This window comes from Tupaia chinensis, unplaced genomic scaffold (genome assembly GCF_000334495.1).
Source record: "Tupaia chinensis unplaced genomic scaffold, TupChi_1.0 Scaffold000606_1, whole genome shotgun sequence".
NCBI lineage: Eukaryota > Metazoa > Chordata > Mammalia > Scandentia > Tupaiidae > Tupaia > Tupaia belangeri.
This window is the reverse complement of record NW_006160124.1, coordinates 392,856-418,728: the sequence shown is the minus strand read 5'-3', so window position 1 is coordinate 418,728 and position 25,873 is coordinate 392,856. Positions and strand designations below refer to the sequence as shown.

At 42.3% G+C, this 25,873-nt stretch overlaps 2 protein-coding genes across 11 annotated transcripts in view; one reads left to right on the top strand and one right to left on the bottom strand.

Annotated features, from left to right (window-relative positions):
* The window catches only part of DMTF1 (cyclin D binding myb like transcription factor 1), a 62,288-nt gene extending 53,627 nt beyond the window's left edge, over positions 1-8,661 (top strand). For 6 of the 9 annotated variants that reach the window (XM_027775851.1, XM_006158738.3, XM_006158736.3 and 3 more), the window contains one exon: positions 283-1,712. In XM_027775851.1, coding sequence (XP_027631652.1) covers positions 283-389 — 107 coding nt within the window. In that variant the 3' untranslated portion in view covers positions 390-1,712. Of the gene's footprint in view, positions 1-282; positions 1,713-3,637; positions 4,393-8,524 lie in introns of those variants that run through there. The other 3 variants (XR_336015.3, XM_014591685.2, XM_006158735.3) reach the window with 3 other exon arrangements.
* TMEM243 (transmembrane protein 243) lies at positions 1,408-25,033 on the bottom strand. Of its 2 annotated transcripts, none has more exons than XM_006158742.3 (5): positions 24,926-25,033; positions 24,047-24,332; positions 5,924-5,974; positions 4,365-4,469; positions 1,408-1,997 (listed from the first exon to the last, which is right to left on the bottom strand). In XM_006158742.3, the coding sequence occupies exons 2-5, from the start codon at positions 24,122-24,124 to the stop codon at positions 1,875-1,877; spliced, it is 357 nt and encodes a 118-aa protein (XP_006158804.1). In that variant the 5' UTR covers positions 24,125-24,332; positions 24,926-25,033; the 3' UTR covers positions 1,408-1,874. The 2 variants fall into 2 exon arrangements, with proteins under 2 accessions (XP_006158804.1, XP_006158803.1); XM_006158741.3 differs by having other exon boundaries at positions 24,794-25,011.
* Positions 25,034-25,873: the final 840 nt, after the last annotated feature.

Here is a 25,873-nt window from a genome sequence, read left to right as displayed (position 1 = left end):
AATTCCCTCCTTTCAGGATTTTAGGCTTGCATACACATGCACCTTGTATGTTTTTCAAGCCACCATGTCTGGGTGGATCTTACTGCATGGGATCCATCTACCTTAACCACCGAGCCACAGCCTGGTTTGGTTGATTTAGTCTTTCTTGATCCAAAAGTAAAGATATTAGTCATCTTGTGTTAAAGCCTACCCTTCACTAGAATACTTACTCTAAATTCTTGACATGGATTTCAAGAGAAAGAAAATACATTTAAGACTAACCTGAAACTTAACTCATTGCAGATCCCATACTCCAACATCATCAGGAAGAATCAAATATTGGATCATCTTTGGGCAGTCCTGTTTCAGAAGACTCAAAGGATGTTGAGGATTTGGTAAACTGTCATTAAGTAATTCTTAGAAACAGGTAATTCAAGCAAGAAGCCACCATGTTAATTAGGACTTCTCCAAAGAAATAGCAAACTTCAAGAGGATTCACTTACCATTCCTCTGGCTTTTAAGTAGCTACAGTGCTTAAGCCATGCACATTGTTGCTGCTATGACTTTTTATCTCCTTATACTAAGTATATCATCTGAGGTCCAGTTTTATGACAGTGTGGTTGAGTGGAGTATGGGAATTTTAACTGCATAGACCCCTATGTTTAGTGGTACTTGGCAGCAGGAAATTTCATTCACCAAAGTTTAACTGCTTTGATATAAAAGCAGTAATACTCATCTCTAAAGATCAGGCATGGTGTTCTATCCAATCTCAAGTAGGCCTCGTTATCTCTTAGAGAAGTAATATCAGCATGGTCTGGAGCTTATCGGTAACTTTACAAAAGATCAAATATCACTGGTTTGAGATTTGACCAGCATAGAAATACAGAGACCTGGGAGATGATCTGGCAGTTATTTTTGGTTAACCCATTGCTGGCAGTGGGAGCTGATTTAGGCAAGGTAAAGAGGAAAGCATTAAACAGTTAATCCACTACAGGTTTTTAAAATTACTTTTAAAGGAAATATGGATAAGAGTATTAATAATCCACCAGAAGCCAATAAGCAGTTTTCACCCCCTCAGAAACCACTGTCATTAGTTTACAAAGTTAGCACTTTGAAGTAAAATTAAACTACATGAGGGTTCAGGCAATGCTGCCTGTCCTTGATACCATGACCCTTTACTACGTGTTTTGCTATATAAAATTACCCAGAACATAGTTGAGGGGTAAGAGAGTTTGCCATTCACTTAGTGCATTAGCTGGTCAGAAGTACAATATAACTTCTCCCTCTCAGGCAATTTCAAAAAAAAAAAATTTGCTTCTGAAACAAATTAAGAGTCATTCCTATACTAAAAAAGGAATAAGCCAAAACTAGCCTTAGGGCTTTAATGAATATGACCCCTATAGAAAAAAGACACACACACACAAAAACTTGTATAAATTATTTTATTTATTATTGTAATTAGATCTTCACAATCAAAGTTGTCTTCACTGTTTTGTTAACGTGAAATGAAATTGTAGTTATAAGCAAAAGTTGGTTGCCTAGGGAACAATAATTGTATGTTTAACAGAAATAAAAGAATATTTGTCTTAAAATGCAAGATCTTGTTTGTTACATAGCCTTTTGCCATGCAATTACATTGTAAAAAATTTTCATTTCAAAAGTGAAAATGACTTGTGCTATTGAGCTTTAAGGGTTGGAATGTTTACCTTAAAGAAAAACGAAGTGATCTATGATGTATGTCTCCCATACAAGAGGGAATTTAAAATTGCAGTTAACATGAAAATCATGTATCAGACTTCTGCAGGAGAGTATTCAGCATACTTAATCCAATGATTATTTATTCATTGTCCTACTTTATAGTTTGGAAGAGTCCTGGTATTTTTTTCTTGGCAGTCTCACCTTCCCACATCATGGAAGTACAGGTTTGCACATATACATAACATGATGATACAAAATAAGATATAGTAAATTAGCTTTCTAAATTTCGGCTCTAAGTCTCCTTGTCGATACCAGTAGATCTAGAAGAAAAGTTAAAATAAAAGTTTAAGTAACAGCCACTGGGCCACCTATTAAAATTCAATTAGTTTCCTTCCCACCAGTTTTATCAACATTTATCTAAATGAGATAGTCTTCATATTCACCTACATTCCCAAGACCAGTGCAGCTAGAATTTGACTCTTAACTCATTATTTGGATAATAGTTTCCACAACCAAGGTCATACTTAGTTTTACTTTCCCACTTTATGGTTCAAAATCTGTACTTATCCACCTATTTGGCAAGCTATCCAAGAATGGATATATTACAGGTATATAGTGTGTGTATATTTGGAAGAGTAAAAGGTAAACTCTTTTAGGTACTAGAAGACAGACGACTTTTAAATTCACAAAATTGATTCAGATTGCCAATATAAAATAGGGTATGCATAATGTATGTATGTGGTTTAACCTAGCTCACTGTTAGGCCCCAGGCTGGGGAGGGACAGGAAGACTCTCAAAGTAGGGTGAGCCAGACTCTCAAAGTAGGGTGAGCCAGTCTTCAGGTCATTGTGTGTAGCAGCATCAGTAAGTTAAAACTCTCCTAGATATCTCCTGGTTTAGTGGTTTTTGTTTTTTAATGCCAGAGGGTACATGAAGAGAACCCCACAACAGGTACTGTCACGCTATAGTCCTCATTCCTCCAGGGCACATACACACCAAGAACTGAACTCCAGTCAGCCACAACAATCTGGCTGCCTGTAAATACCTAAGTGCTGCACTTTAAGGCTGGCCCCTCCTGGCTTATTTTTACTTCTAATAAACAAATTACTATTATGACTTAAGCCCTAAGTGAGTCAGAATGACTGGGTTTTGGGGGAGGAGAGATTGTTGTTAGAGGGTGCATATGCAAGACAGAGAGACAAAGCAAGAAATCACCCTCCTGGGGGATGGCCACACTGCAATCTCTTCTCCATTCTCCTCTTGGGATTTGGGGTATGCATGCACATACATACACCCTGCATGAGTTTTAAGCTAACAGGTCCAAGACTGCAGTCAACTACATGTGAGTCCAGTGACATAACCATTAAGCCATCCACTTGTCCCCAGAATGACTGTTTTAAGAGTATATTTTTGGGGGGAACCGGCAGTTAGTGTAATGGCTATGTTGCTGGGCTCCCATGTAGTTGACCGCGGTTCGAGTCCCGAACCCGGTGGCTTAAAATCATGCCGGGTGCATGTGCATGTGTGCCCAAGGTCCTGAGAGGAGAATGGAGAAGGGATTGTGGCATGGCCATCCCCCAGGGGGGTGACTTCTGGCTTTCTGACTTTCTGGTGAGCATACGTGCCCTATAGCAAAAACCTCTCCAAAAAAAAAAAAAAAAAGTATATAATTTTGGGACCAGTACATAGTGTAGCAGTTACGTTACTGGACTCCTACATGGCCAACTGCGGTTTAAGTCCCGGACCTGGTGGCTCAAAATTCACACCAGGCCTGTGTGTGTGCATGCCCAAGATCCCAGGAAGAGAACAGAAGAGAAGGGACTGCAATGTGGCCATCCCCCATGAGGGGTGATTTCTTGCTTTCTGTCTCTGTCTCTGGGGAGCACATGCACCCTACAGCAAAAATCTTCCCCAAAATTAATAAACTTTTTTAAAAGTTTTGGTCTGCCTTTTCTTGAAGAAACAGGAAACCACCAACTGAAAGAATGAATGAACATTGAGAAGCCACCACCATCTTTGTTTCATTACCATTAAAGGGCCTATTGTAATGAAGTGATACTGTTATTAGGACAAGGATACACTTGCAGCGTTAAGTTTCTCAGGAATTTTTTGACAATCATTTTGATTTCGGAAGGTAAGACATAGGTTAAAACTGACCAATTTTCCCAAAATCTGTTCTTTCATGTATGTTTCTTCACTAATTTTTTTCCCCTTAGCTACCAAAAGTTATGAGGTTACCTTTTAGTATTACAACTTTGGGATATGGGACAAAAACTTGGGATTCCAAGAGTAACACATAACTAACAATGGAGAATTTTTTATATAATTTGGTGGTTGGGGATATAATTAGAGATACATATCTATACAGACCCAGAGCTGGGAATCTATTGTAAGCACTGTAACATTAAGCCCTCAAGAATTTCCCATTTGAGGGGCCAGTATGAAGCTTGGAGTTTAAGACACCAGATTCCACACAGCTGGCCATGCAACTGTGTTGTTTGAGTCTTGGACTCAATGGCATGCCATTGAGTATGAAAATTATGCTGGGTGTGTGTCCATGAGCCCCCAAAATCGTAAGAGAAGGGGCTTAAGCATGCTGTCCTACCCCCATGTGTCTCTGGGGAGTACACATGCCCTATAGCAAAAATTAAAAAAGAATCTCCACTTAAATTATAAATAGTACTCACAAGTATGCAGGCAGTAATACTACTTAAAGAGATGCAGACAGCAAAAAATATATTCAACGGCTTTGGAGGTAGTTGAGGGAAAACAAATGCACTGATCAGTGTTACCTGTAGGAAGAGAAATTATGCAAAGGTCTTACTACTTCCAAGACTTGGTTAGACTAGAGTCAAGGCAAGGTAATACAACAAAATGCTTCACATTATAAAATTATACTTACCACCAGGTTTGCTTTCTGCAGTCAACACATATATTTAATAGAATATTTGTAAAGATATGTGAGTGATTTATGCTTCCTCCTTTATCCCTCTCCCTTACTTATGAAAGGAGACATCCAGTAGAATTGGCTAATTGCAAAACCTTTCACTTACAAAAATCGGAAGTCGTGGAAACTTCATTCCCAGGATTAATAATTACATTGGAAAATGCTCTAACCATTTTGCAGTTTTAATACTTCTACCAAAAGGGAGTATAATCAAAGCTGGTTTTGCTAAAAATTATGAAAAACACTGTAGATGGGTTTCTAATACCCTAGCATTCTCTATTTTTATCAGGTACAGCATTATGTTCATTCTTTTTATTAAGAAACCATGGAGAAAAGTACTAAAATTCCCAACACAGTTAATAGAAATATGCTAGACAAATGTCATTATCAGCCTATGAAAAAACAGCTTTTAAAAAAATTGTGATAGTACCCAACTATATTATTCAAGATAAAAAGCTATACTGATTAAATTTTTTTTTAATGGAGGAAGGAGGAGGAATCAGGTATGGAATGGTTTGTTAAGGCAACTGGATCCCACAAGGCTGATTATGAGGTATGAGTCCTGAACCAGTGGCTTGAGAAACTCTAGGCAGATATGCATACATGCCCAAAATCCCAAGAGAAGTGTGAAAATGGAGGGGAGAGGGTTGCAGCACTACCATCCTCTGTGGGCTGGGGATGATTTCTCATTTTCCCTCCCTCTTTCTACTAGGAGCACGTGCGCCCTGTGACAAAATATGTAAATATATATGTCTATGTCTACAGATAGGCTTATCTATCTATAGATCAATCTAGACACACACACACACACGGTCCAAAAAGTCGTAACACATTTTTGCGTAGAAAAATATCACAACTATTCCAGCAACTGTGTGTGTGTGTGTGTGTATGTGTATGTGTATAAATAATCTCCAGAGGTTAACAGATGCTCTTTAGGACACAAACTTAAGGTATTAACAGAAATAGGGAGCTTTGGTAGGTTATAACAGAAGATGGTTATGACAATAGTAGGCACTGACATTTTTACAAATTAGGCAAGCAAATATGACAGACTTGGTTATCTGAAAACCACGTTGTCTTCATTTCACACACACAACTGGGGAATGAGGGTAAAAATCAAATGAGCTACTCTAGTTGCCAACTATGATTTTAGGGTAATAAACTTGAAAGCATTAACAGGAACATTCCCAGTTAAATTAGTCCTTTTATTAGCCCCTTTATTTTTTTGGAGAATTAAACCACAATAGTTTTTCAATTTTTGCTAAGAACCTAGGTGAGGTACAAAATAAAGGTACTTACTAGAATCAATAAGGATGTCAGGATGCCAACAACTAAATTGATGATTCGATCCTGAAAGAAAAGTTTTAAAGCCATTATGACTTGGATTAGTGGCACTTTCAGAATGGTATGATGTGAGGCATTGGGGACTGGTTTACAGTGAAGAAACCAAGATTCTGACTGTCTCTGAGCTCTGCACACAAAACTGCCAGACAAGAAGTGTACAGAGCCATTTAAGAGTAGAAGAAATAACTTTGGGAAAACAAGGCCAATTGGGAAAGGGTTCTTGAAGGGACATGATTTTTTAGTCTTGAAGACTGGATGGAACAAGTGGAGAAGGCAGGCATACAAATAATCCATTTAAGGAATAGGAGAGCAGAAAGAAGAGGGCACTGGGGTGGCCATCCAGAGTCAGTGAAAAGTATCAGGACTCAGACTAGACCTTGAGTACAGTGATGAGTTTAGACCTGCATTTGTACTACAGCCTAAGTGTGCTTGTCTAAATACAGTTGCTACTGCTAGAAGGGATCAGAGTACCAATAACAAGTAATCTCAAAGACCACCTAGTCTGGTGGTTTTCCAGCTTACTTAATAGGAAAACAAAAGTAGAGGATCAGCAGTAGGGCGTAATGGCTATGTCGCTGGACTCCCATGTAGTCAACCACAGTTCTAGTCCCGGACCCAGTGGCTTAAACTCACGCCAGGTGCATGTGTGTGTGTGCCCAAGATCCCGAGAGGAGAATGGAGAAGGGATTGCGGTGTGGCTATCCCCCCAGGGGGTGATTTCTTGCTTTGTGTCTCTCTGTCTTTCTGGTAAGAGCCCGCACCCAAGAGCAAAAACCTCTCCAAAAAAATAAAAGTAGAATTGTTTAATTGAATGTAAAGCCTGATCCTACCCACTGAACTTTCTTGTCATTCCACATCACTTCCCAAACCACCTCCACAGTATGTTTTCAATAACTTGTGATCCAGTCTAATCCTAACTTTATAGGTTAAAGTAAATTTAGGTCCCATATTGGTTAAGGTTTTTGCTAGGATACCCACCAACTTACAATAGAAGCCACTTTGAAACCACGGGTTCCAAAACCCAGGTCACTGATTATGCGAAGTTTCAGCTCTAGAGACTAAGAAGTTAAAAATAATAGAATAGGTTGACAGTAGTTATAGAACTACAGAATAAACTAAGGGGTGAAGATCTAATGAGCAAACACTAAGGCCAATGAAAATACCAAGTAGCCAAAGTGAGTGAGTCTTTAAGGAATCAATAGTCTAAAAGATTGTTTCAATAACGTATGAGGAGAGAACAGCAGGATCTGGAAGGGGAGCAGCCAATAAAAATCTCAGTGATGGAAGGGCACAGAAACATCCCAGAGCAGCAAGCAAACCCTCATTTCCAAGTTGTCAGCTTTTAAAGATAAAGATCCAAAGAAGTTAGCAGCCAGGCCAAGCTGGGAGGAGAAATAGTGTAGAAAACCAAAGTATTGGTGTGCCTGATGGAACCATGGACAAACCCCAATTCTCTAGACCAAGGCTATACAATTCAAAGGTTACACAACAAAGGAAACTGGGCTCCAACCACACCCTTGCTAAACTTAAGAGGACTCAGAACACCACCTTAGAGAAGCCTACACAGTACACAGGAGTCTGAAATAGGACTATTTGCTAGTGAAGAGATGGGGCAGATCTCTAGTCATTAACTTGTACTCAAATGTGTGGGAGGGGCTGGCAGGTGGCATGGTGGTTAAGGGTGTTAGACTCCCACATGGCTGACTGCAATTCAAGTCCTGGACCTGGCAGCTTGCTTTCTCATTTTCCTTTTCTCTCTCTCTGTCACTCTCTGGTCAAATTAAAAATAAAGTTAAATAAAATCATTCTTAAAAAAAAAAAAGTGTGGGGACCAGCAGATGCCATAATGGTTATGTCATTGGACTCCCATGTAGTTGACCACAGTTTGAGTCTTAGACTTGACAGCTTGAAACTCATGCCAGGCGTGTGTGCATGTGTGCCCAACATCCCAAGAGGAGAGTGGAAGAGAAGGGATTGAGATATGGTCATCCCACTTGGGGATGATCTCTCACTTTGTCTCTCTCCAGCCAGTGCACACACCCTATAGCAAAAATATCTCCTAAAAAAGTATGTTCAACATAAAATATGCTTAAAGATACTATCTATAGGAGTCAAATTGTTTTTGCCTTAAGGGTAGACTACATTCTCCTCTGGTCTTTTCTGAGAAGTTAGGTTATCTGGGGCCAGCAGGTGGCATGGTGGTTAAGGGCACTAGACTCCCACATGGCAGACTGTGGTTCAAGTCCTGGGCCTGGTTGGTGGCCCCCCCCCCCAGTCAAATTAAAATAAATAAAAAATAAAATATTTAATAAAAAAAAAGATATCTGCTCTTCTTTATAACCTCTGGGAATTTGAAAAAGTTTACAAAGGCCTGCAAACCACTCCCCCACCAAAAGAAGCCAGTAATGAAATTCAGGTGAGAAAAGGCCAAAAAGATGAATTGCTAATTGCCAAATGATAAAGCCAAGTTGCCTGCCAGACTTAACGGGGGAAAAATTGGTGAAGGGAAAGTCAGTATGCAAAGAGCTTTTACATTATCTTCTCTTAAAAATTTAGGAATGAGGGCCAACCCCATAGTGCAGCAGTCAAGTATTGGGCAGAAGGAGCTGGAGCCCAAATGGCTGATCACCGAGTCCTGGCCTGGTGGTTTGAAAAAAACACTTTGGACATACTGAGGATCCTGACAAGATGGAGAAAAGGAGGGAACAGGACTGCAGCGTGACCAGTCCTTGGAAGTCTCACTTCTTCCTCTTCTCTTCCTTGCTCATCTTTCTTGAAATAAACAAAATCGGAGATAAAATGATCATATAACTTTTAAAAGTTTCTTTCAGGAGCAAGTGAGAGAAAACCCTTCGCAAGGTCTTAATGCCATGATCCACCCCCAGCCTTCAGCCAGTCCCAGGTCATGAGCAGGTGTGCCCAGGGTACTCAGGGAGGTCTCTAGATTTGAACTGAGAACATTCCTATGTGGGATTGCCTCACAAAATGTTGCATTTTACAACACCTGCATCACCATCTGGTCCTGGTAAAACTACTTTTACAGATAGCTAAACAGGCTCAGGGAAACTGAGAACTACCCAAGGTCTCAATACCAATAAATGATAAAAGCAAGATTCAGTGCCAGGCCTCCTTTCCCCAACAGAAGATTCCATTTATACATTTCACTGAACAACCTAGAATGCTACTGTCAGTTTAAACAAAGTTAACAAAAGACACATGGGTTTCAAAAGGCCTATTAGTAGGACCAGTAGGTGGCATAATGGTTATGTTGCTGGGTTCCCACATGGCGGACCATGGTTCAAGTCCTATACCTGGAGGCTAGAAACTAGAAACTCATGTGGGGCACATGTGCATGCATGCCCAAAATTCTGAGGGGAGAATGGAGGAGAGGGGACTGAGAAGGCATGGTCATCCCCCCTGGGGGGATGATTTCATGCTTTCTGTCTCTCTGGTGAGCACACACATCCTATAACAAAAATCTCTCTTAAAAAAAAAAAAAAAAGCCTATTAGTAAAGTTATTAAAGTTAAGTACTTAACTTTCAAGAATAAAAGACTTCCTCCCTCCTTGGTGTTTTCTAGATTATTGAATGTACCCATGTAATCAATTGTTCCAATGAAAATATATAAAGGGACTTCAAAAAGTTCATGGGAATATTTTTTAAATTATGCATGGATTTCAGGTATTTTTTGCCCCCTCCCAAAAACTCACACTTGAATGTCATATTCCACAAACTTTTTGAAGTTCCCTTTATATCTATACTTTACTGACTACCTCTCTGCTTGCCTTCTAGACGGTCACTAAGCAACATTCTAAGTCATCTTCACAAATACCAGCTATTCTATTATGCAATGGCTCTCAAGCTGTAGGATACGGCACCAATGTTTTTCACAATATTTTCTTTCTCCAGGCCCAAGTGTTGGCTTAAGGACTTCTGTTAACCATGAACCCAGGTCAAAAACAACAAAATTAACTTTAGAAGACCTTTTTTTCTCACTTCCTACTACTCAAATTATGGTGGGTGGACCTGCAGATTGGCCTTACCTGAGAGCCTATTAAAAATGTAGAACCTTGGGTTTTATCCCAGATCTCATGAATCTAAATCTGCATTTTAACAATAGCTCCTGGTAATTTATGTGCATATTTGAAACTGAGAAGTACTGCTCTAAAGTTTAGAGCCTAAGGGAACCAGCAGTTAGCATAATGGCTATGTCGCTGAACTCCCAAGTAGTCGACCACAGTTCACATCCCGGACCCGGTGGCTTAAAACTCACGCCGGACGCGTGTGCATGCGTGTCCAAGATCCCCGAGAGGAGAATGGAGGAGAAGGGATTGCGGCATGACCATCCCCCCTGGGGGGTGATTTCTCGCTTTCTGTCTCTATGTCTCTCTGTCTGTCTGGCGAGTGCACGCACCCTATAGCAAAAACCTCTCCAAAAAAAATAAATAAATAAAATAAAATAATAAAGTTTAGAGCCTAAAATGAGAATATTACGTTCTGGACCAGCAGATGGCATAATGATTATGTCACTGGATTCCTACATGGTTGACCACAGTTCAAGTCCTGGACCCAGCAGCTTCAAACTCATGTTGGGCATGTGTACATGCATGCCGAAAATCCTGAGAAAACAGAAGAGAAAGGACTGTGGTGTGGCCATTTCCCCCAGGTGGGTGATTTCTCACTTTCTGTATCTCTGTCTCTTATCTCTCCAGCAAGTGCACACACCCTATAGCAAAAATCTCTCTCAAAAAAATAAAAAATAAATATATATATATGTTCAAATCATAGGGTGGAGACCCTTCCCTGGGTTTTCACAACTTTCTGCTCTCAGTCTCCAAAGAGGATGACAGAGTATAATTAAATAGCTAGTTAATTAGCATTTCAAAGGATAGTTTGAGGACTAATATGTTCCAAATTAAAACCAGAGTACATGAAAAAAGTGAATATTGCATTAAAACTTTGCTGTTTGTAGAATAAACAAATGGGTTATTTCTACTTCAGCAGCTAATCTCTACTAACTCAGTTATTTAATTTCTCACAGAAACTAGTTCTATTCTCCCCAATTTCATTTTTACCTATTTCCACCTACCAAAACTGTTCTCCCCTATCAGTTTTCAACCTTGTGCTATTGCTTATTTTCAATTCCCAAGGAAGCTTGATGGAATTAGAATCAGATTCGATTCTCACCTGCTAAGAGGGTAAGATGGAGATTTAGAACATCCCTCCCAAAAAGCAAAATATTCAGCAGTGTGTGTGTGTGTGTACATATACATACATATATTCATTCATCCACAGGACACATGTGGTCATAAGAGAGCAAGAACCAGTGTGCACACCAATGGAGCATGTGTGGCATACACACCTGTGCCAAGCATGTTTTGCAAACAGTTGGCCATGTAGGATTCTGCTCCACTGAGGGACCACATGGCAGGCCCAAGTTCAATTCCCAGTCCAACCTAAAGGCCAAGTGCTGTGGTATGCGCCTATAATCCCAGTAGGATGGGAAGTTTAGGCAGGAAGATCACAAACCTAAGACTGGCCTTGGCAACAGCAAAGACCTGTCTAAAGAGCCAGACATGGTGGTGCACAGCTACAGTCAGCTGAAGCAGGGTGGTCTCAGCATGGCAAGATCCTACCATAAAAATTTTTTAAAATTAAATTAAAATAAATATTAAAAAAAATTCTGAAAGAGAAGTAGTGGATGAGTAAGAAGCAAAGGTGATTCATAAACAGGAACTCCACAAAGATCCAGGGGAGAACAAGGCATTGCTGTCACAGAAAAGAAATGGAACAAGTGGAATAGATGATCACACAGCAAGTTTCATAAGAGCAGAAAAGAAAGGAGACCAGAAGGCAATGCATCATGAAGGCCTTGGTCTGAGCACAAAGGAATCACATGTTAGTCTTCCTCTGAATGAGGGAGGAGAAAAAAATGAACATACATGCCAGTGGTTCATACCTCAGAGAGTAGAAAGCCACCCTATGAAGCAAGTCAGGAACTGTCATCTCCATTTTCATTGGGTAACTCAGTTCCTGAGACTGAATGATCTACCAAGGTCAGCTAGTGGCAAGTCTCTTAAGTAATGCTCTGTGTAAATGGAAACCTTACACTAATACATATGGACCCTCAAGAGTCAAGAGAACAAGTTCTCATCTCATTCTGGTACTGGCTAGCTATGTGACCTCAAAAGGATTCTCTAACCATTTGGGTCTATCAAATGAGAAGAATGAGCTAAAAGATACCTGCTTCCTTCCAGTTCTAACTATTAATATTTACGGCTCTAAATCATCAGCTTTAGGCTGCGCTCGGGCCAGGGTAAAGAGAACTATTTTCCTTTAGTGCTCAAAACACAGGGGAGCCCCCAGTCTTGCCTGATCAGCCATCCGTCAACAACTTGATACAAGGACCTCAAACTTATTTCAAATACTCAGGTGGCAATAATGGCTCCAGGAGGAACCTGGTCAAAACTAGTACCTATCCTCAGCTCTCTGGAAACAGTCTGGCTCCAGAGAGTTTGGAATGCTAACAAGTGATATCATATTCAACCTTCTATTTCCATGGCAATTTATGTTTTGCTACTTCCAAAATGGATTTGATGGGCTTTTGCTACTACAGTAAAACCCTTACCCATTTGAACAGAAAAAAAAAAAAAAAAAAATCAAAACTAAAGACTTTGAGAAATGGAAAAGAGTAAAAATAATAATAATAATAATAATAAATCTACAAAAAAAAAATTGGCTAAAGAAAACACTTCTGGGGCCAGTAGGTGGTGGGGTGGTTAAGGCACTGGACTCCCACATGACCGACCATGGTTCCAGTCCTGGACCTGGCAACTCGTAAATCATGCCAGGTGCATGCACATGTCCAAAATTCCAAGAGGAGAATGGAGAAGAGATTGTGGTGTGGCCATTCCCCCTTGGGTGGAAGGGGAGGGATTTCTCATGTTCTCTCTGTCTCCCTTTCTCTCTCCAGCAAGTGCATGCACCTTATGGCAAAAACATTTTTTTTTTAAATCGGATTTAAATTCAAATGCTAGTACTAAAATTGTGGGAAGTACAACAGGGTTTTAAGTTTTCATTAATAGAAGCAAGCATGCTGCATTCTTTGAAGACAAAAACCTCTCCTCATTCTAAGACGAATGTCTTGCTTGAGTCTGTACAAATACAGCAATATAGAAGATGCAGCTGTGTCCTACAAAGTAAGTTCTGATATTTGTCTCTACAAAAGGCTGAAGGCATAAGGTAAGATTACTTTAGACTTTGTATGTGACTCCACAAGAGTCCTCAGAAAACAGCATTCTAATGGATTGCTGATGGATTCACCCCCCTCTCTCCAAGTGCTCAGTCCTAACTGGTCAGTCTTCACACTCCACACCTGCAAGCATCAGCCATCCTACCTCTGAAACCTGTTCTATCCAAGCTAATGCATCCTGGATCACTCAGAGTTCTCCCATGCCTGGCTCTCCCCAAACGCCTGTCTTTGAATGTTCTCCCTATGGGGGCCAATGCCCCATGCCAATCCTGGGCTCCTGGAGCCAGCCTGAAATAGCAATTCCCTTTGTCTGAACGGTCTCATGCTAACCTCTTCTCTTCCTCTTCTCAGTTACCTCAATTATTTTTAACACCTGCTATGCCAAATTCCTCCTCCTCTTTCTTTTTCCCCCTCTCCTCTACTGTACCTGAATTTGGTCTTCATCCACTGACTTTAACTGTTAGATCACGGCACTGACTTGAGGGCCTCCCTACTAATCTCTCACAAAGGGTTGGCAGTTTTAGCAATGCATGTAAGACTCCCTGGTTCATCTGATCTGAATGTGTTCATCTGTTCTGAAGCCTTCTTTGGAAACTCAGTCTCAAGCCATTCCCGAACACTTCTAGGTGTTGGTGCAAAGCCTTGCTCTAAAGCCTTTACACTATCCTAACTACAAATGCTAGTTTGCTCATCTGTCTCCTTTTCTAGGTTCACTGTCAGATTTGTGTCCACTGCACATGGCTGTATGTGTAACCTGATGCTACATTTTCCCAGCTATGCACCCATCACCAGGCTGCATCTATCCAGAGTCAGAAGGACCTAATTCAGACAAAGCCAAGCCATGTACTTGGGAGGCTGCTACTACCCAGAGTGGAAATAATCTGATTGTACAATGGTGCCACCATATTTATAGATGGTGACATTGGCTATACTCTGTCAACCATAATGCCCCACATACTTCAGATGATCAAGTATTAGTTGAAAGAATAAACAGAAAATAGTACAAATTGGTGTTTTCTCTCCCCGGCTGGACATTTGCTATATTTGCATGGCCTTTCATTTGGGGTTCACTGTCTTTGTCTATCTCCAGAAAGAGGTTCTAAGCTTTGCCTCTCCTCAGGCTTCAGTCCCACTCGTGAACCTTTTACATCAGTAGAGACCCTTAGAAAACAAAATGCTAAGAAAGTTCCTCCTCCTATTCCCTATTCCTTAAAGCTTTAAAAGGATCAAAAATTGGCCCTTTCCTCCGCCAATCCTGTACCCATGTCCTGGCTTGATTCATTATTCCAGCCTTTCCCCAAAGAAGTCCAGTTCTGGCCCCAAAATCTCAAGTCCTTGCAACATCGGAAGATTTTTTCCTCCTACCCTGCCTCTCTGGTGGTAAGCACATATTCTCCACTCTTTCTATATGCTAAGTAGTAGGAAGAACATAGTGTAGATGAAACATTATCCAAGTAAAGATAAGGAAGGGGCTATTTTTTAAAGGGGGGACAAGGAATTCTGAGGATATGACATCTGAGCATAGGCCATTTCAAGAAAAAGGAAATGAGACATGCAATGATGTGGGAGAAGAGTAGTGCAGCAAGTTCAAAGGCCCTGAAGTAAGAATCAGGTTGATGAATTGTGCTATGGTATGTATGATGGTGTCCCCTCAAAAATTAATGTTGAAACTTAATCCCTAATGCAATAGTATTAAGAGATTTGGCTGTTGGAGGGTAATTAAGACTTAAGAGTAAAACCCTTATGAGTAGAATTAGCGCCTTTATAAAAAACACTCAAGGTTGAAGGGAGCTCTTGGCCTCCCATCCTTTCCACCACATGAGGATACAGCATTCCCCACTCTGAAAATGCAGCAACAGGGCACCATCTTGAAAGCAGAGGGAAGGCCTCACCAGCCAACACTTTGCTCTTGAACTTTCCAGTTTCCAAAACTGTGGGAAATAAATTCCTGAACTTGATAAATTACCCAGTCTATCATATTTTGTTACAGCAGCACAATCAGCCTAAGAAAAATTAGAAAACATAAAGCAAGCCAGGGTTAAAAAAGAATGGAAGAGGAGTATTTGTTTACTACCTTTCTATCTTCCCTGCAGTACATATGCTCCATGAGAAAAAGATAAACTATCCAGTACCTAGCACATTTCCTGAGATGTATGTTTCTGACCAATAACTGAATAAAAGAAAACACACATAAATGCATACTCAACAACCCACAGCCTCCTGAAGAAAGTCCAAACTCCTCAGCACCACAGTCAACATTCTTTATGTAGTCCAACCTTTCTCGACCTCTCCTCCCAAGTTCTAAGGTTCAGTCATCACTAGAACTGTTCAGACAATGGAACATTAGCAGTTCTCACCATTTTCTATACTTTCCTACTCCCATCCCACTGACTCAAGTTGGACCCCCTGCTTGAGATTCCTTGTCACCTCCTCCTGTCAAAAATCTTACTCTTGCTCCTGGCCCAAATTCAGAAGTCCTCTGATTTGATGCCCCTATAAAATTGCTCCTTTCCCCAGGCCAGCTCCATAGCCTAGTGGTTAAGGGAGCCAGAGCTCATCTGCTAACTGTGGTTTGAATCCAAGCCCTGATAGCTTGAAAATTATACTGGGTATGTGCCCAAAATCCAAACAGGAGAATTTGAGGAGAAAGGACTGGGGAGTGCCTTTTCCCACTCCTTATCTCAGTCACATAGTTTTTCAGGTCTCTGAGGACAGTGGTTATCTCCTCTTGGGAAGGACAGAGAAGCAAAGCAACATATCTAGCATGTAGTAAATATCCATAGGTACTGTTACCTACCATCGTTGATATGGACTGAGGGATTCAGACCCTTGAGCCACATCCTACATTTTGCCTCCATCATGTTGCATTTTTCAATCAAACTTAAATAAAGGTAGATTCTCAGAAATGAGAATTGCTTGCTTGCTTGCTTCTTCCAAATCACAGCAGAAAACTTCTTATGGCCCAGTGAGAAGCCCAAGGGATAACCTTCTAGGAATAAACATTCTGAAAGGATGTGAAATGTGGGACGTTGGTTTGAGGTCTAGCTGAAGCAAGAAACCTCAGGCACTGTCCATGGGATTAATTTGGTTCCCCCAGAGTTACATGGTTTTGTTAAACAGGAGCTTCCTCTCACACCTGAGACAACCAAAGGCACAGAATGCATACAGATAAAAAGCAAGGCGCCATCTTGCTCAGCAAACTCTGACCACAGATACTACTGTTCTGAGACTCCTCAAAGAATGGTGCCAAGAGCAGAGGTTGCATGACATTTGCAACTCTCACACCCTTAACGCTCTCTCATATACACAACCTCCCCGGCTATGTGTGGTTCTGAACACCAACTTTCCCCTCATTTCTATCTAGAGAAGTAAATTTATAGACATTTCATTTTTCCCTTATTTCACAGAATTGCATTTTGAAGTATCTTTCAGTTGTGAATATTCTTGTACACCAGATTCTCCTTCTCAGATATATGCACCTGAATAACATTTTCATTGAAACACCATTTAGAGAAATCAGATCACAGTAAAAATATAGAAAATAAGCCTACTCCGTTTGTTTAAAGGAGAAAATGACCTTTAGAATTGGGACTCACAGGAAATACCCTAACTAGATGTGCTTGGAGCTTCAGAATGGGAAGCACAATGCAAACCCATAGGAGCCCAACAGACCTGACTTAGACCTACTTTCCTGCCATATACCTTCCTATAGTTTTGAGTAAGTCGCTTAATGTATAAACCTTTGTTTCCACATTTGTTCAAAGGTCTAACATGCAGGGCTGCTATAATGATTAACAGACACTGCATTCAAAGGTCCTACAACAGAGGACCTGACGTTCAGTAGTGGGTGGATAAGTGGTAGCCAACATGGTGTTAGTATTGCTTCTACTATATAATGGGAGTCTGACCAATGAGAAATTTAGATTTGTCAGAGCAAGAGGGAGTACATCTGACTCCATGGCTTGCCCCAATTTCTAGAAGAGGGCAATTTCAATTGGGACACTCAGGTTTGACACATGTCCCTACAACAGCTCAGAAAATATGGTCATTATACCTACCTATGAACTGGCTATAAGCAAAAAGTGACTTGGGGCAACTAGGTCCCACATGGCTGACCACGTGGTTTCAGTCCCAGACTTTGTAAGTACACTGGGCACATGTGCATGAATGCCAACAATCCTGATAGGAGGGAGAAATGAAGAAGGGACTATGGTGTGACCATGCCCCATGGGGCAATTCTCATTCTCTCATATTCTCTTTCTCTCTCTCTCTCTTTCTCTCTATCAGCAAACTTTTTTTAAAAGGGGAGGGGAGAAATGACTCAATTCAGTAGACCTAACCAATTACCACAGAGCAGCAAAAATCACATCTACAAACTGGAAAACTCAGTAGACCATCAGCTCTATTCCCATCAGCTCTGAGAGGCCAGGCCTTACTTTGAGTTTTTTAATACAATATTATATTACTCATTTACCCTTGGCCTCACTAAATATAGCTCAGTGAGAAGAGAGAATGATGACTTTAATTGCATGAGATCTTCAAACACCACTTCCTGTCTTGCTACCAGCATATCCAGCTTTCTAAAAACCAGCCTCTACCTTCTACTGTGGGGCCAGGATGACCCAAGGATTCAGGTTACTTTTAGGAGACGTTAAATTCTTACTTCACTTAAAACATACTATACATGAATCAAGAACTGGGCAGGGCATTATGCTAAAGAGGCTCCAGAAATGAGGACACTGGCATCTGCCACCAAAGAGCTTATACTCTGGTCAGGCAGACACATCCTATCCAAGTGCCCCACAGACCCAGGAGCATGAGCCCAGGCAGCAGCATCTCTGACAGGAGGCTGGCAGGAGGTAAACAGGGACAGTGGCTGGGTTGAAAAGAAGGCTCTAAAGTGGGGAATCAGACTGAGCAGGATTCAGATATTTAGAGAAGACAGGGTGCTACAGAAAGGAGAACATCATCTGCAAAGAGCAGAGGCAGTTAAGGTAACGGGCCAGTGGAGAAGTGCTAGCCAAGACTTGACTTACATACTCAGGGGTAAATCCAGTGGAATGCAACCCTCCCTTTGCACCAGCATCCTCCAAGGAGCTTCCCAAGAACACCTACAGCCAGAACCCCACCCCCACCGCTTTATTCCAGTCCAGTGGTTGTGGGGGTTGTGGTTTCGGCTCTCATGCACATGTGCCCAGTATACTTCTCAAGTCGGGGGGCACAGAGAAGAAAAGAAAAAGGTCATGGCACGTATTTGTCTTAAACTACTTTTCTTATACAGGAAATGTCAACTAAAAATGGTTTCACAGGCTAAAGAAAAGAGAGGACTGTTTCCAGTTCCTTGGGCAATTACTAGCTCTCCTTTGAGAAAGACAGCAGCTGTGCTCAAGGAATCACCAGAAGTTCTGTCAAGAGAAGAGAGGTTAGAACCTGCATGTCCTCAAATGACAGCCTTAGGGGCCCTATGCAGGAAAAGGAGTGCTGGCACTGATACAGCCATCCTAACCACAGCTTTGTTCTAATGAAAAGACCTTGTTTTTCACCATTTTTGTTTGGGAAGAGATGGATGCGGGGAGATGCTTTTCCCTTTGGAACCAAAGACCTGAACATCAGGGCCCACCAGCCTGCCCCTCCACAGAGGTCATCCTATGAAGTTATCTGAGGGCAGCTGGTGTATATACATTCCTACAAAGTCCCTCACTTGCATATTTCTTCTGGGAAGACATAAAAAGGGACTAGAACTGTCACCACCTTTCTTAGGAGATAAATCACTTATTTTTATGATCAGTGACTAGAAACCAGTTCCCACTACATCCCACCAAGTGGAGCATGGGTCCTTTTCCATCTGACTTAATGTAACTGGATACCACTTTGCTTTCTCCCACTGAGAGCCATTCTCTCCTTCTCCTTTTGCTTCAGTAGTCCAGACTGGCTGGAACTGATTTCAGATGACTCAGCAGCCAGCTAGAAGATCAAGAAATCAAGACTGACTCAAAGCTCTGAGAAAAACTTAATGCACGTCTCTGACATAGACAGGTGGAAAGACTGTCCATACTGTATGGTGTCCTAAAGCAATCTTAAAAGTAGCTGTGGGCACAACAGAGGGGACTATCTCCAGATAATGATTCACACTTGGGGAGGAGAAGGAGGAGGAGAGTCCTACTGTCACATTTCCCAAAAGGCATTCTGTAGAAAGTTGTCTCTTCATGAATGCTCTTATGGAGGAGGAGGTAAGAACTGGGTAAGGCATTGTGCTAGGACTAAAAAAGTAACACAACCTTGGGACCAGCAGATGGCACAATATTTAACATTGCTAGGCTCACACATAATTGAACACGGTTTGAGTCCCGGACCCAGTGGCTTAAAACAGACACCGGGCATGTGTGTGTGCATGCCCAAGATTCCCAGAGAACAGAAGAGGAGGGACTGTGGTGTGGCAATCGCTCCTGTGGGTTGATTTCTAGCATTCTATCTGTCTCTGTCACTCCAATGAGTGTACATACCCTATAACAAAAATCTTTCCCCGCCCCAAAATATTTTTTTAAAACATCACACAACCAAAATAGCTGAAGCAGTACAAGCAGACTTCAAAAAGTGCATGGAAAAATGGAATTACTATACAAGTTTATTCTTGTGCAAAAATTTTTAAAAATCCATGCATCACTTTCTTCATCATCCATATTTTCCATGAACATATTGAAGACTTTTTACACTACCTACTCACTCTGACCAACTACAATCACAATGAAAAAGTAGCACATTAAGATTTATTGAAGTCATACAGTTAAAAAAAAAAGTTTCACAAATAGAACTCTGGAACCACAATAATTAATTACCCACTTGCTTTACAAATGCATGTCCAAAATGGCAGTACTAGCCACAGGTGGTTACTGAGCACCTAAAATGTAGTTAGTCCAAAATAAAATGAGCTGTAAGTATAAAATACACACTGGATCTCAATGGTTTAGTAGGAAAAAATGTAAAAATATCTCGATGTTTATACTGACTACATATATAAGTTGAAATGCTATATGGAGTTAAATAGTTACTAAAAAAGTTAATACAGTTATTAAAACTAACTTTACCATGGACCAGCAGGTGGCATGGAGGTTAAAGTGGCTGGATCCCACATGGCTGACTGCAAAATTTGAGACCTGGACCTGGTAGCCTGAAATCATGCAACGTGTGTGTGCACAAATGCCCAAAATACCAAGAGGAGGCTAGAGGAGAAGGGACTGTGGTGTGGCCATCTCCCTAAAGGTTGATTTCTCAGTTTCCTCTCTCTGTCTCTGGCAAGCACAAGCACCCTATATTAAAAAACTAAAACTAAAAAACAATAATTATTAAATAAGTAGATATAATTAATCTCACTTATTTCTTTATATTTTTTAAATACAGCTACTAGGAAATTAAGAATGATATACATGACTCACATTATATTATTAGAAAACAGCCCCTCAGAAAATGCTAAGCTATACCACAGGCTTAGAAACTTTAGACATTTCTTATCTTGATGACCATGCTACATTTGTTCACTTGAAAGAAAGGTACTACAACACAGAACCTGGGAATGGGTTAAAACAAATGAAAAAGAGCATTTGGACATTCTGACCAGGACTTACAACACAGCCCAAGTCATTTCAAAGGAATCAAGGAATAAGGGACACATTTCTTACCCAAAAAAAATGAATACCTTTCCTTTTTTTGTTCATTATCTTTTTAGGATCTCTTATGATATTTACGTCACAACAGAGAATTATTTCATTTTGCCTTTTGTTTGACAGTATGATCTATAAACATATCTCTAAATATAATGGTAAAAGCTGAATAAATGTGGGGTTTCATTAACTGAAACCACTACACACACCCAGCACAAGTAAAGAAGTTCCTTCCCTTCAGGAACTGCCCATGAGGACACTGTTCAAGGCCAACTGAGTTATTATTTATTGTTCCACAGTAGATTCATCTTCAACTCGTGACATGACTTGGACAAACCACTTCACCTCCTGTTTCCTGTGAAAGAGCCCTGGGTAGATGAACATCTAGAGTGTATCCAGAAGTATGTGACACAGATTACAAAAATTACTATTCACTATACTATTCGATTCACGAAAGGTACTAGTGAAACATTACCAGAGGACTACCTTTGTGACATGTAACCCTATTTGAGGTTCTGCTTCCTTAGTTGTAAAATAGAAGTAACACCACCCATACTACAAAGGAATTTGATGATCAAACAAGAGAGAGCTCAACACCCAGCATGTTGCCTGGCACTGAGGAAACACAAACTTCTCTGAAGACTCTTCTCTGCTCTTCGGGCTTCAGGTCTGCCTGTCTTAAAATCAGATGTGAGGAACTACATATTATAGTTGTTATAAAGTAAGACTACCGAAAGCTCAGAAAACCTGTCAGATTATGACAGGAAGTAGGTTTTCCCCTTTCTGAAGTTTCTCCTCAGAAGTGGTAGTTCACTAATGCCAAGTTTCCACTGTGAAATAGCTATTGTGTCGTTTCCTGGCATGGGAAAGAGAGCAAGCTGGGGAACTCACACTTATAAGAATCAGTGATGGGTTTCTCAAGACCTCCACTCTAGTGGTTACCGTCCTCCATGGAAACGGTGCCACTGCTGGGTGTCCTGTCCTTCTATTATTGAAGGCCCATCCTATGCCTTATCTACCTCAAGCCCTCAAAAATCTTTGTTTGCTGTGAACCAAGACTGATGAGTCTCTGATTTCAGATTTGGCATCTCGAATTATAAGAAACATAACATTTTCTCCTCTCTCAGACCAGGGAATCTGTAGAATTTCTCTATGTCCAATCATCCTATCAGTCTCACAGAGCAAGTTAAGGGAGAAATGTTAAAAGACCTGGAATTGTATATTATTTTTCACTTTCCTTCCTCTGATAGCTGAATCTACTGCTATAAAACCATGTAGATGCCTAAGCAATGCTGGGGATATATGAGGAAATTTCAAAGAGTTCATCATGGTCACCCCATGGTCATGGCCTAGTGGTTAAAGGAGCTGGATCCCAGATGGCTGGCTGCAGAGACCTCAGCTAGGCAGTTTGAAAACCATGCCGGGCACATGTGTGCACCAAATCTCAACAGGATGGAAAAACGGAGATGGGATTGTGTTGTGACCCTGTGCCACTGAGGGTGCTTTCTCTATGGCTGGCAAGCACATGCCCTCTGGGAGGAAAAAAGAAAAAAAACCCACATGGAAAAACACTATTAAAGAACTAGACTATTTTGGTGCAGAAATTTCTTTGAAATCCATGGAGTTTTTCAGAATATGTATTTTCCATGAACTTTTCAAAGACCCCTTCATATATGCTTGGACTAAACATGTATGTAATGGAGACATTTCAAACAGTAAAGTTTCAAATGGTGCTTAGGCAATAGGAAACAAAGTCATTGAGCATTTTGACCTGAGCTATTCAGAAAATGTCAATATTTCTAAGCGTCTACATAAATCAACAAGTTGATTACGAAGTCATTTACTTCTATATTACAGGAACTATAGGAATAAAAGAGATCAAAAGTCTGAATCACCCAGAACCCCAACCTGTATGTCAAAGGAGGTAGAGGAAACACTGAATCTGTTCCTAGGATATCTGAAAAAATTTACATTATTAAAATCACTTATTTTCTCTTCTACATGGCCCCTCTACACCCACCATGCCCTCTCTACACCCCTCATGGCACAGATCCAACCCCATCACATTGGTTTACATATATGCCCTACCTGACTGGGTTCCTGGGATCCTCAGAGCCCCCACACACATCAGGCCAACCGTGTTTAAAGAAATAGGAGCACCTCATGAATACTGTGGATACTTAATGCAAAGTTACAAGATAAACAAAGTACATCTTTCTGGAGATCAAGCTTCAAACGTTTTCTTATTAAAACACTTTGCCAATAGAAAGTATGTGGACTTAAAAAAATAAAGCAGTCTTGTGGCAGCTGGCAGCTTCTAAATTCAGAAGTATGCCCTATGCCAGATGTACAAGTTCCCTATTCTGTCTGCTAGAGGTTCCTGCCAAAGCTAAGATATCGAGAAGCTCTGGACTCCACATGTGCCTTACTTTTTGAGGCTGAAAGCCTCCTCCCGATTATCAAGAGTCAGAGATCTCCAATGCCACTTTCTAAGTTGGGGGGGGTGGGAGGGGAATAAAATCAGGTTCCTCTTGTCCAAACTACTCAAAGATTATGCTAAGGCTGGGAAAAGAACTCTCCTCAATTATGGGTCAAGGACCTCACATAATTAAGGTTTTGAAAAGGTGTTGTATGTTTAAAAGCACAAAAACACAGAAGAGCTTGTTTGGGCCCTGGGACCTTGGAACACTACCTAGGACTGAGGCCATCATCAGAGAAACTCTGGTTTCCTGCCGCCTCAGCAGTAAAGCCTTAAGGCTCTACTAAAGGGTGATCAGAAGCACCTCTAGCCCTTCCTTGCCGAAGCCATAGGCGCACACCTGAATCCCTTGGAACATCAGCCCTCCAGCTGGAGATGCAGTTGTGCAATCACCCTGCTAATCTCACCCGGCTTCCTGGGCTCAGAACTTCTTGAACTTTCTTCACCCGGCCTTGAAGGCTCCCGGCCAACCTTTTCGCCCCCCCAAGCCGAGAAGTGGCAGGACAAACATCCTGAAGGGACGCGGGACTGCAGAATCCACTCTTTCTTCCACAAGTACCTTCTGGGGGCCGTGGAAGGTCCCAGGAGGGACAGCGGGCCGGGGGCGGCCACAGGGACACAAAGACGCCCCCTCCTGTCGCGCCTCCCTACGCCCACCTCCCCACCCCGGTGCGGCAGTCCGCGCTCACCTTCGCCGACGTCTCCCCAAACAGAGGTCTGTTGTCCAGGCCACTGGTGCCGTAGGTCCTGGCAGTAAAGTCCTCCATTTTGGAGTTTCTTCAACTCTCCACAGGCCACTCAAAAGCGAGCCAGCATAGCCTCCCGGAGCCTCAGTTCCGCGATGCCAAGGCCTGCAGCTCAGGGCGCGCGCATGGCGGGACCCCTGGGGCCCAGGAAGTCCCGGCGGTGGCGGAGGGTGGGCGCTCACACGCGGGGGCCGCTCTGCCGGAGCCTGCCTCGCCTCATCTCCAGCAGCTGCCGCAGGGAGGGGAAGGGAACCAACAGCGCCGGGCGCAATCGGTTTCCTCTGCCCCCTCCCCCCCCAGGCGACTCCCATCCCTCCCCCTAAATGTTTTCACGCCGTTATTCCTCATGCTTTCCGAATTTTCTGCAGTGGGCATGTATGCTCAAAGCAGGGAAAAGTTTTCTTGGAAGGATCCATTACGAGCCCCTCGCATCTCCCACCCCCTCGGTCCCGAGCCGCGGCAGAAGTGAAGTTGCAGGAGCAGAACCAGGCGCCCCGCACACCTCCCGCAGCGCCGGGTCCCCTCAAGTGTTGCATCTGCCCGAGGACGAGCAGTGCCTGCAGCAGCAGGAGCTCCTGCAGGGAGAGCTGCAGCAGGAGCACGGCCCTGGCACAGCGAACACACTCGAGTCCCGCCTGTGCCCAGCACAGTGGGCCGGCCCCGCGCCCGCCCCGCGCCCGCAGGCCAAACCTTGGAGTCCCCAGGCGCCAGCACCCTGGGGAGTCCTGGAGGCGCCGGGGGACGTGGCTCCGCGTCTACACCCCGCCGGGATTCGGTGCTGAGACTCAGGAACCCGGACGGGAGCGTGAGGAAGGGACAGACCTTCGACGCCGGCGGACAGCCCAGAGCTGAGCTGCGGGTCCCCTCTAAGCTCCCCGGTCCGGACCCGCGGCCTCTGTCGCAAACCTGCCCGGCCCGCCCAGACCGCGTCACAGCCGAGGCCGCCAATCCCCACGGCTGAGGCGCCGCATTGGCTGCGGAGCTTTATTTCTGGAGGTGCCAGTGTATTCCCCGTGGGCGGCCAATCTCCGCGGCTACGCGTTCCTCAGCCTCTTAGTAATTAGCGACTGCGCGATCCACGTGGGCCAAGCACATTTCTGAGGACAGCTTTGCACTTGGCTGAAAGCGTTTTAAAAACAATCAGCTGCTTAAACCACCCTAGGCTTTGCACAACTAGGACAGAACGGGCGGGAGTCTTTGGTAATTTTGGCGTCGGATTGTCTGTCTTGTTTTGTTCTGTGGCAGGGAGCCTGTGTTATTTACAGAAACCGTCAGGAGGTAACAATGGTAGGTGCTTCTTGGACGTGTCCATTCGTTCTGCCAGTGATGGTGCCCCTAGATTGAAAAGAACTCTGAAACGTTTGTTGGTGGGCAGAGTCTGGTTAGAACGTTATAGCCGTAGGAGGGGACTTCAAAAAGTTAATGAAAATTAAAAAGTGAAATTCAAGCACAGGGTTTTTTTTGGTGTAAAAAACAGTTGGAAAGTCATGCAATATTTTTTTTCATAATACACATTATCCACTAACTTTTTGAAGGCCCCTGGTGCAACACTCAGATTTCCAAGCCATGATCCCAGCTGGGTCACTCACACAATTTAGGAAAAGGGATGGATTGAGAACCATGGAAATTACAGCTTTGGGATTTGCCCCACTGAATAGAATTAGCTATGGCACATAGCTGTCCTGTTTTACACATGATCCTCTGTTTGCTTAGGACTTCCTGTTAAACTGGCTATGCTACCTGATCCTGCACACACTTTCTTTTAGCAGG

Excerpts from the sequence above, each read along its gene's own strand:
- TMEM243 (XM_006158742.3), bottom strand. The coding sequence starts at position 24,124 with ATGGAGGACTTTACTGCCAGGACCTACGGCACCAGTGGCCTGGACAAC. Across the intron at positions 5,975-24,046 it reads TTGGGGAGACGTCGGCGAAG|GATCGAATCATCAATTTAGT; the intron begins GTGAGCGCGGAC and ends CTTTTCTTTCAG. Across the intron at positions 4,470-5,923 it reads TGACATCCTTATTGATTCTA|GTAACACTGATCAGTGCATT; the intron begins GTAAGTACCTTT and ends CTCTTCCTACAG.